This window comes from Brassica napus, chromosome C3, assembly GCF_020379485.1.
Source record: "Brassica napus cultivar Da-Ae chromosome C3, Da-Ae, whole genome shotgun sequence".
Lineage (NCBI taxonomy): Eukaryota > Viridiplantae > Streptophyta > Magnoliopsida > Brassicales > Brassicaceae > Brassica > Brassica napus.
This window is the reverse complement of record NC_063446.1, coordinates 19,967,362-19,985,243: the sequence shown is the minus strand read 5'-3', so window position 1 is coordinate 19,985,243 and position 17,882 is coordinate 19,967,362. Positions and strand designations below refer to the sequence as shown.

Here is a 17,882-nt window from a genome sequence, read left to right as displayed (position 1 = left end):
TCTGCTCTGGTGGAAGGATTTGCAATTGGATTTCGTAGAAGTTGAAGAGTGTCTGAGAACGAAAGGAGGAAGGGAGCGGGGCTCAGAAGAAGAAAAACACTTATTGTGATAGAGTGATGATGAAAGGCGCAAAGCTAATTAGGAAGTATAATAACAAACCGCAAGTTAACTTTCAATCTTAAAAAGTTAGGGGTTTACATGATAATAAGATTTATAACCAAAATTTTCAATCTTATAACTGAAATACTAAAAGAAATATTCAAAAAAACAAGACATTAAATTAGAAAATATTTATTGAAAACCCACATGTATATGCAGGGGTTCACCTAGTAATCATAAAGGTTGGAATACATACACTTATGTAACCCAAATTCTAAATAATAGAATCATCTAAAGATATATAAAAATCAAGAAAAAAATTTCATTATATCTTTGGATCTTTTCTACTCAATTAAAGAGTTTGACCATCAAATGGCTTTTTTTTTTTAATCTCACAACCATCAAATTATTATAATAACCAGGAAGAAAAGGGGCTTTTTGCAGAATTGACCTATAACTTAAAGTCAAACACAAAACTAACCTCTTTTTTTATGAAAATTGGTTTTGCCCTATTCGCCCCACAAGTTCATATAATTTACGAAAATGCCATCAATTTTTTTTTTCTTTTTTTTTCGAAAATGACATTTTTACTCTCTCACCCTCATCATCTTCAAGTAATTACAAGATTGTCATTGTCATCAATACCACAACCACTATGAACAACCAAATTGAAGCTCTTAATGCTCCCAAAATCGATTTACCCTTCTTCTTTTTCCATTCTTGTGAACTAAACACAACATATCTCTCACTTTCTCACCACAATGAGCTAAAAAAACCCAAGATTTTGATTCTAAATTTTTTATGGTTCATAGAGACATAGAAGCTAACGATTCTGTGTGGGTTACTTTCATTTGTGATTCTGTGTGCTTGGAGAAGCCTTATGTATGCTAAGGAACTTATCTCACTAATTTAAGGTATGACATCGAGTTTTTTTCCAGATCTGTTCGTCAGACGACTTACTTGGGAAGTCTTCTGGCTGTAGACAACTTACTTGGAAGTCGTCTGGTCAACGCAGAGGTTATTTTTGCAATTGACTTTGAAATCTGTAACCTGAGACGACTGAAAGTTAAGTCGTCTGTTTTTGTTTGGTTTCAAAAAAATTTCCAAAGAACCTAGACGACTTACATTTCAGTCGTCATAGGTTAGTTTTGCATTTGACTGGATAATTTCAGAAGTTTGACTTCCCCAGACGACTTACATTTCAGTCGTCTAGCAAAAATTAAAATAATAATATTTTTTTAAAAGTAGACGACTTACAGTTAAGTCGTCATAGGTTAGTTAAACAATTGAAAAAAAAAACTTCAAAATTTAATTATACACAGACGACTTATACTTCAGTCGTCCACGAGACGACTTACTTGTAAGTCGTCCAGGATTTTTTTCTGAGATTCTGGTCAAACCTCGTAAATCCTGGACGACTTACATTTCAGTCGTTTCGTGGACGACTGAATTATAAGTCGTCTGTATATAATTAAATCTTGAAGTTTTTTTTTTCAATTGCAAAACTAACCTATGATGACTTAACTGTAAGTCGTCTACTTTTAAAAAAATATTATTATTTTAATTTTCACTAGACGACTGAAATGTAAGTCGTCCAGAAAAGTCAAACTTCTGAAATTATCCAGTCAAATGCAAAACTAACCTATGACGACTGAAATGTAAGTCGTCTAGCTTTTTTGGAGTTTTTTTTTTAGCCAAACAATAGTAGACGACTTATTTTTCAGTCGTCCGAAATAACAGATTTCAAAGTCAATTGCAAAAATAACCTCTGTGTTGACCAGACGACGTATAGTTTAGTCGTCAGGACAACTTAGATTGAAGTCGTCCGCGTCTTCTCCGCTAGTTTTTAAGTCTTCTACGTTAGTTTTTGAATAACTTGTATTTTTAAGAGTGATAAGTAACTTCAAGATATGTAAAACTCATATTTACAAAATATGTTCTCTCCCTTAGTTTTACTAAATTTGACTAAGTTTTTCAACGCAAACTTATAATAAAATATGATATGCTTTGACTAGTTACTATTGTTTGTTTCCATCTCTTAAGTATTATTGTTATAGACAATAATGATAACTATTGTTATGAGTTGGAAGAAGGGTTAAAATACTTCTTAAAATGTTGTATCAATATAAAGCTACCAACATTCTTGTTTATTAAGATGAGAAAAAGGCCATTGGAGTTTATTATTGCATATGAGAGATCCAAAGATAAGAAAAAGGCTACTGAAGTCTATTATTTCATTGATTTGTAAATGTGTAAACACATTGTTAGCACATTTAATACATCTTGGAAAACATTATTACTGATTTTACAAAAAATTCACAACTAAAAGAGTAGACATGCAATTCACAAAACAGACCACAAACAAAACTATTATAGATCATTCCTCTACAAAGACAAGCTTGGATTCCACTTGAGTAAACAAGACCACACGACTTTTAAGAAGTCCAGACGACTTCTAAAAAGTCCAGACGACTTCCAAGAAGTTCAGACGACTTTGTCAGAAAACTTTTAGGAAGTTCAGACGACTTCCAGACGACTTTACAGGAAGTCCAGACGACTTTACAGGAAGTTCAGACGACTTTACAGGAAGTCCAGACGACTTTGTCAGAAGACTTCCAAGAAGTCCAGACGACTTCCAAACGACTTCCAGAAGACTAACAGGTAAGTCGTCCCAGAAGTCTTCCAGATCTGAAAAACGTGCATATTAAATCCAGATCTAAAAAACCTGCATATCCAAAAACGTTCAAATGGCTTAAAAACAGAAAAAATGAGTGAAAGATTAGATAAATCTACCTTTACAGAACACACAAAAATACATATCTAAAAATAATAGATTTACCTTTAAATTAGTGGAAGATGAGTACCATCTAATTAAAAACCTGCAAAAAAGATATATTAGTAAGAAAGACATGAGACAAAACTGGAAAATTCATATAAAGTTTGGTGTTTTCAAGTCAAAGAGATTAGAGTGGGTTTGGAGAGTTTTTGTTTTGGAAAAAAGTAAGAACTTTATACAACAAGAAGTTCCCAAATGAAGAAAAATCAGACATAAGAACTTACCAAAACGCTCAGATCTATTATGAAAGGGAGACTTCGTCAGAAGACTTCCATGAAGTTCAGACGACTTCCTGGAAGTCCAGGCGACTTCCCTGAAGTCCAGACGACTTCCTGGAAGTCCAGACGACTTTGTCAGAAGACTTCCAAGAAGTCCAGACGACTTCCAGACGACTAACAGGTAAGTCATCCAAGAAGTCTTCCAGATCTGAAAAACCTGCATATCAAATCCAGATCTGAAAAACCTGCATATCCAAAAACGTTCAAATGACTTAAAAATAGAGAAAATGAGTGGAAGATTAGATAAATCTACATTTATAGAACACACAAAAAATACATATCTAAAATTAATAGATTTACCTTTAAATTAATGGAAGATGAGTACCATTTGATTAAAAACCTGTAAAAGAGATAGATTAGTAAGAAATACATGAGACAAAACTGAAAAATTCATATAAAGTTTGGTGTTTTCAAGTCAAAGAGATTAGAGAGAGGTTGGAGAGTTTTAGAATGATGAACATTACATTTTTGTTGCAGCCATTTGAGAGGAGAAGAGAGAATGTGTAAATTTTTCTTTATATTGGGAGACAAAAAATCCAATTAGATTAAATATTTTTTACTCAGACGACTTCCTGGACGACTTACATTTCAGTCGTCTGGTGAAGAAATTAAAACAGACGACTTACATGTAAGTCGTCCAGAAGAGTTTAATATTTTTAGCGGGAAATTAAATATTTTTAGCGGGAAACTAAAATAGAAGACTTTCCAGACGACTTACAAGTAAGTCGTCTGGTTTAAATTATTTAAGCGGGAAAATAATTTTTTTAAAAAATTTTAGGTGGGAATATTTGGATGACTTACATGTAAGTCATCTGTTTTAATTTCTTCACCAGACGACTGAAATGTAAGTCATCCGAGTAAATTATTCAACAGACGACAAAAATATACGTCGTCCACACCCTAAACATAACCCCTAAACTTAATTATCTAATTAAAGACTTCATAAAATCAAATCAAACTTGAAAAGTGTTTACTATACACATAAATAAACACATATAGGTGAAAACTAATTTTTGAAAAAAACATTTTAGTTTTCCAAAATCTAACCCTAACAATACATACAATACTACAACATATGTTTGCCAAACTCCTAAACCAAAGTATTTCATGATTCACTACTTCCACTCATCTATCTTCAAAACAAATCAATTTTATCATATCTTAATTTATATCACTTAAAACTGTTTATAATTACTTGATTTTTATTTTTCACGCATCAAAATATTTTTTTACAAGATTTATAAATTATTTTTAAAATAAACTGGTACCAGACGACTTAAACTTCAGTCGTCCAGACGACTTCCAACATCTCAGACGACTCAGGCGATTTACTGGGGCTATATTCGTAAACAAGGGGTTGATCTCAGATGGCTTCTACTTTTTTGTTTGGTCACAAGGGGTTGAGCTGTAATTTTACTAGGCTTTTAGGTTAGTTTTGCATTTGATTCAAGTTTGGGTATAGGTTTGAGATTAAAATCAAGTTGTGGGTTAGTTTTGGCAAAAACCCGGAAGAAAAACTACAAAAATCACATTGAAGAAGGAAAAACATTCTAGAGTGTCCATCTCTTAATTTTTATTCGACCATCTTATATCTCCATCCCAATGCAGTACAACAACAAAAGAAAAGTTTTAAAACAACAATAGCTTACTAAGGATTAAAAAAAAATGTGGAAAAAAAGCAACAACATGTTCTCATACGAAACTATTATCATTTTGTCTAAAAGAGTTTTTCAAAACTGAAACTGATAAAAAAATTATATTCATTCGAATATGTCACAAGCAAAATTAAGTGATTTGGCTATCTTATTTAATAAAATAAAATTTAAAGCAATATTAAAGTCTTGTCAATTAGTGTTTATAGGAAAAACATGAAGAAATATGTTAAAAAAATATTATTTTTGTTTCTAGTCTTTTTTGTATCAATGATATTTTTAAGATACTTTTTTCTTAATGAGGGCATAAATTTTGTTTATCACTTATGTATACAATTTGTGCTCGCACGGCTAAGAGTTACATATGTAAATGTAATGTTTACTAAGAAATTAAAAAAGTTTACTAAGAAATCGCAAGATAATTTGATAAAGAACTTTGAAAAACATTTTTTGGTATAAATGTTAGAATTTAGACCATTTTGGTAGATAAATGGTTGTTATTGAACAGCATATTACATACATAGAAATAAAGCGAATAAAAACAAAAACATTACAGGTTAATTGAAGAGAACCTAAATAGACTTCAAGAAACAGATAATGTCGGATAGAATAGAAGCCGAGGAGGAGAATTACGCTCCCATCGATATATTTTATTTCTGAAGTTCAGAACTCAAGTTCCTTTATCTCATTATTTCGCCAACTCTCAGAACCATACGACCCGAGCCCTTCCAACCATCGTTTGTTTCTGCAAGTACAATTGTTTGAACAAAGTATAAATTTGACACGCTTAAAAAAAATAAAAAATAAAAAATAAATTTGACACGCTTCTGAGTGGCGGCTTGTACAATATTGTCCATAGTTACCGTCTGGTCATCAAACTCTTTACAATGTAAAACATTAAGGATCGCAAGGTTTTGGAGGCCTGTAATTAGCAACAAAACTCCTGGTCTGCTGACATAAGCGCATTGCAAACTCAGCCTCTTGATGTTCTTGAGGTAACGCACGATTTCCACAACAGTCTCTTTTCCTAAACCACCCAAATATTTTAAGTTTGTGAGGTTATTACAGCTCTCTCCCACTACTTGAAACTCAAAAGTCTCTGTGAGAGGGTCATCATGAGCGATAATCAATGTCTTCAGATTCTTCCATTTACTGAACGCAAAATGCTAATAATTTCGTATGAGAACATATTGTTGCTTTTATCCACAATTTTCTTATTTTTTTTTGTCCTTAGAAAGCTTTTTTGTTGTTTTATAACTTTTCTTTTGTTGTTGTTGCTGCATTGAGATGGAGATATAAAATTTATTGAAAACCCACATGTATATGCAGGGGTTCACCTAGTAATCATAAAGGTTGGAATACATACACTTATGTAACCTAAATTCTAAATAATAGAATCATCTAAAGATATATAAAAATCTAGAAAAAAAATTCATTATATCTATGATATCTTTGGATCTTTTTTACTCAATTAAAGAGTTTGACCATCAAGTGGCTTTTTTTTAATCTCACAACCATCAAATTATAATAACCAGGAAGAAAAACTACAAAAATCACATTGAAGAAGGAGAAACATTCTAGAGTGTCCATCTCTGAATTTTTATTCGACCATCTTATATCTTCATCTCAATGCAGCAACAACAACAAAAGAAAAGTTATAAAACAACAAAAGCTTTCTAAGGACAAAAAAATAAGAAAATTGTGGATAAAAGCAACAATATGTTTTCATACAAAACTGTTAACATTTTGTGGAAAAGAGTTTTTCAAAACTGAAACTGATAAAAAATTTATAGTTATTAGAATATGTCACAAGAAAAAATAAGATTTGGATATCCTCCTTAGTTGCTCTTGTCCTCCTTTTATAGATAAACATTTTCATATGTTCGCCCTAAGTTTGTTTGACCTAATGGGCTGAGCCGTGCTTTATGGGCCAAGCACCTAGGCCGAGCATTTGGACAGTTAAGCCGAGCTCGCAAGCCTAGCTGGTGGCGCCGAATATGTGAGGCGAATCCTTTATTTGATGGCTTTTGTGAAAAGATGTAATCTTTTCGAAAATTCTATTTAAATTGGATTTCATATATCCTTTTGATTCTGTTTCTTTATTTGACAAATATTTAGATTATTTTATACCTTACTAGGATTTTTCTTCTTGGCAAATACAGAAGTAAGAGATTTTAACTCTTTTTTTGGTTTTAGCTTTTTTGGTTAAAATTTGAAATACACAGAAAATGATATAAGAAAAGATATTTTTTCTCTGGTTCTTGTTCATTTGTGACGGGTGGAAATTTCTATGGAAAATATTAATTTTTTCTTATTTGTTTTATGGTGAATTTTTTTAATCGAAAGCAGGCACAATGAAATTAGAGAATACTTCATGCTAAATCTTATGAAATCAATGAATCAAATACAAAATAATATAGTATAGCCAAACTTAAGAAGTAAAAATATTGTTGTACAATAAGTTTGGTATACTTTTAAATAATAAATATAAATATATTAGTTAATATATAAGAACTTGATAGAGGGTTTGAATCTTTCATATCTTACAAATTTGGAGTATTAGACTATTGCAAATGTTGTCTTTCCCCCTATTTTCCTAGTTTTTTTTTTGCTTTGCTCTCCATAATTCAAAACAAATTGATTTGATTTTGAGTTAATAATACTGAAAATCCATATTACATGTCTCTATATTTTTCCCCATTATTCTAAAAACAGCAGAATACATTAGTAGTTTGAATTATGATATTTAGGTTAAATCGCTGGAAACAACTAATCTCAAAGACACTCAAGAACTTAGACACAAATTATTGCCAAATGTAAATTTCATATTAGTATTAGACGAGTTTGTAAATTTTAATTTTTTTAGAACTTAGCCAAGTCAGCCTTGAAAAAGAAAACAAGGCTGAGTCAACATGTTATAGGGCATTACGGTTTAGTTATGGGTTCGGTTTGGTTTGGGTTATTTGGGTCTAAGAAAACTTGAACCAAAGTCAATCCAAAATTAATTTGGTTTGGTTTGGTTTTAGTTCAGTTTGGTTTGTGTTCAGTTCGGTTTTAGTTCGGTTTAATCTTGTTTTATTTTTGTTTTTCAGTTTAATTTATCAAAAGGATTAATACATTTCTTATCATTTTCTTTACATCTTTCTTTTCTCTCTTTTTTTTCATCTTTTTAAAAATTCTTTTTAAGTTGGATTTCACATATTCTTATGAATTCATTTCTTTATTTGCCAAATATTTAGATTATTTTATACCTTACTTGAATTTTTCTTCTCGGCAAATATATACCGAAGTAACAGCTTTTAACTCTTTTTGGTTTTCAGCTTTTTTTGGTTAAAAGTTGAAATACACATAATGTAGGTAAAGATATTTTTCCTCTGGTTTTTGTTCATTTGTGACAGGTAGAAATTTCTATTGAAGTATTGAATTTGTTTCTTATTTTTTATGATGAATTTTTTTATCGAAAGCAGACACAGTGAAATTATACTATTCATGCTAAATATTATGGAATAAAGATATTCTTAGGAAGTAAAATTATTTTTGTACAATAATTTTTGAATAATTTAAAATAATCAATATAAATATATTAATGAATGTACATAATAAGAACTTGCTAAAGGGTTTGAATCTTTCATATCTTACAAATTTGGACTATTGGACTATTGAAAATGTTGTCTTTTCCTTTCCTAGTTCTTTATTTACTGTCCGCAACTTCAAAACAAATTGATTTCGATTTCGACTGGTAAAGCAGATGGCAAAGCAGTTGCATTATGCTATAGAAGCATTATGCTACATAATCAGAATGCTCTTATAAATGCAATTAATACAGTGATTGGTATAGCAATTGATGATTATTTATATATAAAATTATCTTATAAATTAGTATATAAAATATAATTAGTTTATTTCTGAATAATATAGATACATTATATTTATAATATATATTTTTACTAATTTTTAAATTTTATTGATAATAATGAATTATATTTAATTAATTATATTTTAAAAGCAAAATAATTTTATTGAAAAATTTTATATTCATTTAAGTTTCTTTTTAAGTACTATTTTATTAAAATTAGTTTTTGAATTTAAAAAAAATAAAAATTAATTTTTAAAAATATAAAAAATTTGGTTATATATAAAATTTGTAATACTATAATATAAAATAAATTAATTCTATTAAATTATTTCAAGAATTTTATATATTTTAAATGCAAATGCTCTATCAAAAACTTCATATGAAAGCATTGGGTAGAGAGCATTTGGAGAGCAGTTGCATCATAAATGTTATTCTAATTAAATGCTTTTAAAAAATTGTTGATTGGATAATGAGGAGCATAATGTTTATGCTAATGATATGCCAAGTCAGCCTTCAAAAAGAAAAATCAAAGAAGGCTGAGTTAACATGTTGTAAAAAGTGAGTTTGGTCACTTCTAAAGGGATTGAAGTGTGCGATTGTCCTCTTCCCAAGAATCTCATCACTTATGAAGCAGTCGATGAATCTGAAGATTGCAGTAGGTGTCTGAGCTTGGTTTTCATGAAAACTCTTGTGTCCTTCAGTCTATAGACTTGAGAGTGTCGCCTGATCTGCTAAACTTTTCAGTGTCCAACTTACAACGTTATCACGCAGAGAGACCCATTGTGAGAATGATGTCAATTTGTAAAATGCAGTAGCATTAGCCCAGTATGTGAGACAACTTACTACACTACTATAAAAGCCTTTCACTACAAAGAAAAAACAGTGTATTTCCGACGAAAGTGTATCGTTGGGTTTATTTGTTGATGTTTAATCTGAATCGGCATGTACAGGAACAGGATGTGTACAAAAATTTGATGGTGAATTATTTAAAAGATTTTTATTGATTAATCAAGAGACACATTACAAGAGTAAAGACTGAGTTTATGTGAAAAGATGATTAGCTCGGCAAGAACAAAGAGAATAGTGAAAACCCTAGCTCTTGTGTCGAGAAGCGTGTGTTTGTAAATAATGGTTTTCTCGTTCTTCTCTTTATGTACTCGCCTTTCTTTTTTTGTCTCCAAGTTGGCATAAGCTCTTGCCAACTTACTAAATTAAGCGGAGTTATATTTTTTTATGGGCATTATCCGAAGGATAATCAATCTCCAATGATAAGTCCCTTCCCCCAATTCATCCTAAGAGGAAAAACTTATCTCGATAAATTTGTAAGAAGTTTTTAAAGAGTAAAAGAACTCGGCGTTTATCTTCCAAATTAAGATGATCTTCCATCTCCGGGTGCCGAAAGGAACCAATCCGGTTTAGCCCTGAACCGATTAAATCCCGGTTACTAATAACTGATGGATTAAATCCCGGTTACTAATAATTAGGTGCAGTGAAAATGGATCTTTCATATGTGGAGCTGAAATTACAGAAGAAAACGTTATGATGTCAAGAGTCGAAGGCCAACCTGGATAAACAACTTTCCCACTCGGTCAACCGTCAAAACCATCAGAAGTCTGCTCACCCGTATGAACGTAGGAGCATGATTTATGTATCTGATTCTGAAACCACATCAGAGACTGTGCAGGACATCGACCTTCTTCTTCTACGTAGATGACTTGCAGCTTCCAGGTGCGTTTTCCTGATGCCTATGGGTAAAATGGAATTTGTTTTTATTAAAGAGAGATATTCCATATTTTAGGGATATAGAAGGATCTAACCTAGATTTATACTACAGTTTCCTATAAAAGGGACTATTAAACCCTAGAATAAGAAGATCGACTATTATACACTTCGATTATAAAATCATACAACTAGAACTAAGGTTTATGGACCAATATGATGTACTCCTGCTCTATAAAACATTATTTTGATCTATTCTTCTTGTTTATACAACTTCTTATAAGATTTTGGGAACTTGTTAAAAATATTTTTTTGCCAAACCATTTTTATTATAAAATATTTAAAACTTTTTTTTTATTATTGAAAATATTTATAAAGAATTTAATAAAATTTTAAAATGTAAGCAATGTTTTGAAAATGTTTTGAAAACAGCATAATTAATTCATATGGAAGGGATCTAACCTAGATTTATACTACAATTTCCTACAAAAGGGACTATTCAACCCTAGAAGAAGAAGATCGACTATTATACACTTTGATTATAGAATCATACAACTAGAACTAGGGTTTTCCGGACCAGTATGATGTACTACTGCTCTATTGATCAATAAAACATTACTTTTGATCTATTGTTTTTGTTTATACAACTTCTTAAAAGATTTTGGGAACTTGTAAAAATATTTTTTTTTGCAAAAAAACTTTTATTATAAAATATTTACAACGTTTTTTATTTATTGAAAATATTTATAAAAAAATAAGAAATTGGTAAAATGTAAACAATGTTTGGAAAATGTTTTGAAAATAACATAATTATTTTAAAATCCAAAATATGTTTAAATTTGAAAAAAAAAATGAATATTTCACAAAAAAAATTAAACTCACTAATCCTAAAATTAACATCTAAATCTTAAAAATAACATGTGAAAGCTAAATTAACACTTAATCCTAAAAATAACATCTAAATCTCTAAAAGTAAAACTCATATAAAAAACTAACAACCTAAAATAAAATTACCCGCACCCGTCTGGGATTTTTCACTTTAGGCGTACATGGGATAAGACATATTTCCAAAATACATGAGAGAAACTATGGAAGAGAAGGACATGGCGTAGCCATATCATGATAGTGTTTTTGAAGCACTTGAAGCAGCTACTCAATTGATTTATGATAGATTTGAAGAAGAAATTTCTTAGTTGTATGTTGCTTCGCAAATGATGAAAGTAAAGACAGATTAAAATTCGACGTAAAAACGTGTTGATGAGATATTTGAAGCATTTAAAAAATGCTTCCGCAGCCGAATAAAGCTTCATCATCATATTACAAAACAAAGACGCTGACATGAGCGTTTGAGTTACCAGTCCAGAAGATTGATGCATACGAGAAGAATGAAACACTATTTTTGAAGGGAGAAATTCGAAGTTGGTCCGTTGTGGTGAAGATTGATACCATCCGACCAATGGCAAAGGAAAATAACATACCAAAATACATAATGTTTCACATGCCGATTTCAGATCGTCTGAAGCGTCTATACCAACTCGAGGCAGCAGCTTCCAAGATGTGGTGGCATAATGAAATTATGTGTATACGCACACCAATTAACCTAATGTGCACATTACCACAATCGAATGGTATGTCGATCTAGCACTTTAGGATCGAATCCACAGAGACCAACTATTACACTTTATCTGTATGGGATCAATATCAAGCTAAAACAATTGGGGGTTTTAAGATTTGAGGGTTTCGTGAGAAACAAGTAACAAGATTAATTAAAGATTTCAGATGATTAAAATGCTAGCCTAGGGTGGTTTGGTCGGTGTTAAACAGGTGTGAGCCAAACAATTATTCAAGTTTAATTAAGAGCAAGTCTAGAACTCGGATCACTCAAGTAGAACAGTCCATTGTCGTGGTACTGCTCCCTATGCTGATCGATTTTGATACCTAAACTCTCGTTTGGATCAAGATGCGACAGCAAGCAATAGAGATCAAGTCCGATATGTTCACAAAACACCCTAACATCTACTTTCGCTGGTTAGGGATATGATGCTCATTCAATTTATGTCTAGCAACCTATAACACTTTTGATGAATATATTAAACCTAGAATCAGGCACTAAGTGGTTAACTTGATGCAAGCCTTAAGAACAACAGTGAATGAAGACAATCGATTTATAATTTATCTATGTCAAGCTCACAAATCTAACACCCTAACACCCTAGACTAAGCAAGCTGACTACTCAGCCACAAAACAAGAAAACACAGAGACAGAGATATAAAGTAACATGAAATACGACTGAAATAAAGTAATAGGGTTCAGGGGGTTCTTCTCTAAATTGAGAGAGATGGCCTTCTCCCTTTTACAAAGTAGCAAAATCTCAAGTCTCCAACTCTAAGGTCCGGTTTCTTGTGTAAAAAGTAGCGTAGAATAATAAGAAGAAACATAAAAAGAAGATATATCAAAGCCACAAGCGGCTGGGAGAGAAAATAGAGAGATTAGGGCAAATCCTGAAATAGGTTGTAGTTTCCTTAAAAATCTCTGCCGCTGGAACAGATACTCGGAACAGTCACTCGGGTTGCTCCGCTTTCCGAAATAGTCATCAAGACTGTTCTGCGTGAAAATCATCAAATTGCACTATTGTCTGCCTCTTTTGTTCCAGCTAGTCCATCTACCATCCAATGCAACTCCAGACCTGTAATGACTCGAAAAGGACTAGGAAGACTCGATAAAGACTTGAAAACCAATTGAAAAGCATATATACAAGATGTATAAAACACCATATATCACATAAGGAACATGCGTCTCCAGAAGGCGAGATGTATCACCCATCTGATGCCATAGCGTGGAAGCACTTTAATGAGGTATATCTAGCTTTGGCTGCTGAAATTCGTAATATTTATCTGTGGTTTTCAACATATGAGTTTAATCAGATTGGTATAAATGGTGAAATACATTATGTTTGGTACATTATTGTAATTCCTTACAATTGGGAATGTGCATGAATTTTTTTTTTCTTTTGGTACTAGTGCCCGGTCCCAAACAACCAAAGAAAAGCCTACACATTTACCTTCAACCGTTGATTGAAGAATTGCATAGCTTATGAAAGGATGTTGTGGAGGCGCTTGATATTTATAGGAAAGAAAAATTCAAAATGTGAGCAACGTTAATGTGGACAATAAGTGATTATCCATCGTATTACATGTTGTCAGGTTGGATGAATCATAGACAAAAACATGGTTGGTTTGATTATGACAAAGTTTTTGGATGCGGATCATCCCTATAGGAGAAATGGTCAAGCATTTAGATGGGGGAAAACATTAGGAGAACATCTTCCACCATGGTTGACTGAGAAATAATATATTAGATTTATCGAAAACTGTTATTTATCGAAGCAATGGACATGAAAACCCATCATAGACAATATATAGATACAAGGTTAATCACAATTTTCTAAGATGAGTATCTTCTGAATGTTACCGTATAGCGAAACTCATCTTCACCAACATAATCTTGATTTCATGCTCATTGAGAAAACTGTAACATCCCAGTTTGTGGTATATGAAAAGACTTAAGAGCATTTGTTTGGCTACCAATGTCGTCAAAATGTGCATACCTTTTTTGTTTCACACATGTTTCGAACTCTAGAATTAAATGATTTGTGATATTATACGAATGAAACCAAAGCACCGGAAAAGATCGTGTAATAATTACAAGGTCAATATACAAATATTAATTAAATTGTCCCTTGCATGGAATGGATCCACAAACCGAATGAGCAGGATTGAGAAGTTTATTAGCCATGGATAGTCGGTCTTTACTATTTAATCTTCAATTTTTTCTTATAACAGTTTTATATTAAAAAAAAAACCATCGTCATCATACATATTAAATAAGGAATGACTTAAAAAATTTAAAATAATTAAAAATAGAAAAAATCATTAAAATAGTTCATATGAAAAAAAAAAGTTGAAATAATTGTTTTTTTAATCAAAAGTGGATCCATATCTAAATGGATAATCCATAATTTATTTTATCCTAGTAGACAAAATTGATTGGAATAATAAATTGAAATATTATAATAATATATATAAAAGAAATAGGAGGATCCATCCATAATTATGAAAGAAAGAAATAAAGGTTATAAATATTCCTACAAATCAAGTCCTCCTATTTTCTCGATTCTCGGCGCAGGCAAAAAATGGTGGTGTCTCGGCGATTTGCTCAAGTCTCGAGCGACGAAGAAGACGATGTCCCTGCGAGGAGGGCCAAGGTACGGAACTCGAGGAGCCCTGAGGAAGCAACGGAGGGGAAGCGGAGGAAGCGTAAGACGGTGAAGCTTTACGAAGATTTCGAAGACGATGTGGAAGAGGAGGAAGAAGAAGAAGAAGAAGAGAGGCCCGAAGACGCGAATCCGGTTGGTGAATCGGTTAAGGTTACGGGTAAAGGCAAAGGGCGAAGAACCCACTTCGAGCAATTCGAGTATGACGGCAACAGATACAAACTGGTGCGTTGTGTTCGCTTCCGGTTTTGAATTGAAAGTTTTGAAATTTAGGGATTTGGGATTCACTGAGTGCAGTGCACCTTGTTCTACTGCTTGATGTTGTGTTTTGTCTGAGTTTGCGGTTTTGTTCATGTTTCTGATCCAATCTTTGAGGTTTGGAATTGAAAAGTTGTGAAATTTAGGGATTTGGTTTAGATTTTGTTTTCCTGATTGGTTCTGCAATGTACCTTGATGTTACTACAACGAACTGGTCAGTTGTGTTCTGTTCACTTTGGGTTTCTAGGGTTCTGGTTCTACCTCGATTGATGCATTATGACGGATTTTTCTTCTGTGATTCCAATCTATAGGTTTTCAATTGAAAGTTGTGAACTTTAGGGATGTGGAACTCATCACGTATGCTAGAACGCACTCAGTGTTGGTTTAGTTTCTTTTTTAATCCGTAATTGGGTCTACAGTTATTACCTTGTTCCATTGCTTGCTGTTATTACATTGTTGTAAGGAACATTGATGTCTACGTGACATGATTAGAATCAATTGCTGTCTTGGGTTTACTTGGTTGTTAGCAATAGATATTATAGTCTTTGAACAGATTCAGATGTATAAAATGGTCTTATACTCTCATGGTTGTTGTCACTTTATTTGATACCCATTGAAGTGTTTGATGGATGCTTCTCTCTGGTTTTTGCAGTTTAGATTTCTAGCGGCGTATAACCATTGTGCAAATATTATAGTTTCTTACTGCACATTGCTAAGAGACCATTTGTTCTGACATTTCCTTTCTTGCACAGGAGGACCCGGTGCTGTTGGTTCCAGAAGACAAAAGTCAAAAGCCATATGTTGCCATTATCAAGGTACTAGTGTGCTGCTAGATTGTGTATATGCTCACCAGTTCTTGTTGTATCATCCGCTTGACTTGTTTTATTTTTTGGCAGGATATCACCCAAACAAAAGATGGAAGCATGATGATTCTGGGACAGTGGTTTTACCGTCCAGAAGAAGCAGAGAAAAAGGGTGGCGGAAACTGGCAATCAAGTGACACACGAGAACTCTTCTACAGTTTCCATCGTGATGAGGTGCCAGCAGAATCCGTTATGCACAGATGCGTGGTCTATTTCGTTCCAGCCCACAAGCAACTTCCCAAACGCAAAGTCAACCCTGGTTTCATCGTACGGAAGGTGTATGATACCGTTGAGAAGAAGCTCTGGAAGCTGACTGATAAGGACTATGAAGACACAAAGCAGCATGAGATCGACCTCCTCGTCGAAAAGTCGATGGCCCGACTGGGCGATCTTCCTGACCTTGAACCTGAGGAAGTCCATGCTGATCTGGAGAATCTGTTGAAGACTAAAAGATCTTTCCGGAAAGTGAGCTTGGCTCCTGTTGATGTCAAAAAGGAGGAAGATGCATATTTAAAGCCTGAGACACCTGGAAGCGCTGCTATTTCATCAGAGTATCATTCTGTCTTACAGAAGTTTGATTCGCTGACTGGTGATGCTCATCGCGACAAGTGGTTGTCGAAACTTCTGGAAGCTGTTCAGAACATATGCTATACCGCTGAGAACAAACAAGATGGCGATGAAGCAAAGGTGGCTGATAATGGATCTCACAAAAATATGTCAAAGGTCTCTAACTAAACGTTTATATACTTTTGATCACATTCCAAATATTAAGTAGTTGCTAGAATAACCTTTTGGTTTAAATTGCTTGATAGGATGAGAGTTTCCTCTGGCCAGATGCTGCTGTTCCTCCGGTGTGTGCTCTTGAGCTGGCCTTACATGCTTCTCTTGCATCGGATTATGTTAAGTATAATCAGAAGATGAGAACATTGGTTTTCAATCTAAAGGTGAGAATCTGCATCCATGACATAAAAAATTACTATTGGCGTTTCTTCCAAGTACTTCACAGTAATTCCATTTTTTGTTTCGTCTGCAGAACACTGCTCTGCTGGCTAGACGATTACTCAATGGCGAGTTAGAACCTGCAAAGATTTTGAACATGTCACCCACCGAGCTAAAGGTTAGGGACTTGTTATGGTACAGATTTGTATACAGATTCTCCTTCCATGTGATTGCGAATAAAGATTTGTTTTTTTTTTTTAATGGGATTCAGGAGGGTCTAACTGCTGAGGAAACAGAGAAGAAGGAGCCTGATGATGCGGAACGAATGCAGGTTTTTTATCCATTTCTGACAATCTAAGTTTTATCTAGTTTGTTTGATTTCAGTTGGGGAATGTCATTTGACCATGTCATGTCTTGGTTATGGGTGCAGATGACTGATGCAAGATGCCCGAGATGCAGTGAAATTAAAGTTGGTCTGAGGGATATCATCCAAGCTGGGCATGGAGATCGCTACGAGGTTCTTTGTGCTTTTCCATAGTCTTCTTCTCGTAATGTGCATATCCATGGATCCTAATAATCACATTCCTGGTTCTGTTTTATGCATTTAGCTGGAGTGTATTGCATGTGGACATTCTTGGTACGCCTCGAGGGATGAGGTGTCAACTCTGACTATTGACACTGCAAAACCTGCCAAAGGAAAAGAGAGTGAGGTGGTAGATAAGAATTTGACCAGTCCTCGTGAAGGTGAGAAGAAAGCGACAGAAGAGTCCTTGAAGATTATCAATGTCTCCAGTGCTAACAACAACCCTGTAGCCACCAAGAAACCAGAGTAAATTAGTATGTTAAGGGTTTTCAACTTTCAACAGGATGCTTATGATTTGGAGTATAAATTGAACTTGGTTTCATTATAACATATGATTAACCGTATAGTTAAGTTTGGTAAAGCTTATGCATGACAATAAAACCAAGACTTGGGTTATTGGCATGTAACGATTGTCTATGAAACCTTCTCATGTGTACTAAGCTCATGGGTCCTCTCTTTGATTTGTCAACAATCGTCTTTATACGTTTATCGACAATACACAATCCGAGTAGGGAAGTAAATGGGT

The 17,882-nt window shown here is 33.2% G+C and overlaps 1 protein-coding gene across 1 annotated transcript; it reads left to right on the top strand.

Annotated features, from left to right (window-relative positions):
• Positions 1 to 14,531: 14,531 nt before the first annotated feature.
• LOC125583652 lies at positions 14,532 to 17,825 on the top strand. The gene is made up of 8 exons (XM_048750969.1): positions 14,532 to 14,938; positions 15,724 to 15,786; positions 15,868 to 16,557; positions 16,647 to 16,778; positions 16,868 to 16,951; positions 17,045 to 17,104; positions 17,204 to 17,290; positions 17,382 to 17,825. Exons 1-8 carry the CDS (start codon positions 14,633 to 14,635, stop codon positions 17,604 to 17,606), a joined length of 1,647 nt encoding a protein of 548 aa, XP_048606926.1. The 5' UTR covers positions 14,532 to 14,632; the 3' UTR covers positions 17,607 to 17,825.
• Positions 17,826 to 17,882: the final 57 nt, after the last annotated feature.

Bases quoted from the DNA above. Each gene is read 5' to 3' on its own strand.
- LOC125583652 (XM_048750969.1), top strand. From the start codon at position 14,633: ATGGTGGTGTCTCGGCGATTTGCTCAAGTCTCGAGCGACGAAGAAGAC. The intron at 16,779-16,867 runs GTGAGAATCTGC...TTTCGTCTGCAG, and splicing joins CATTGGTTTTCAATCTAAAG to AACACTGCTCTGCTGGCTAG. The intron at 17,105-17,203 runs GTTTTTTATCCA...TTATGGGTGCAG, and splicing joins ATGATGCGGAACGAATGCAG to ATGACTGATGCAAGATGCCC.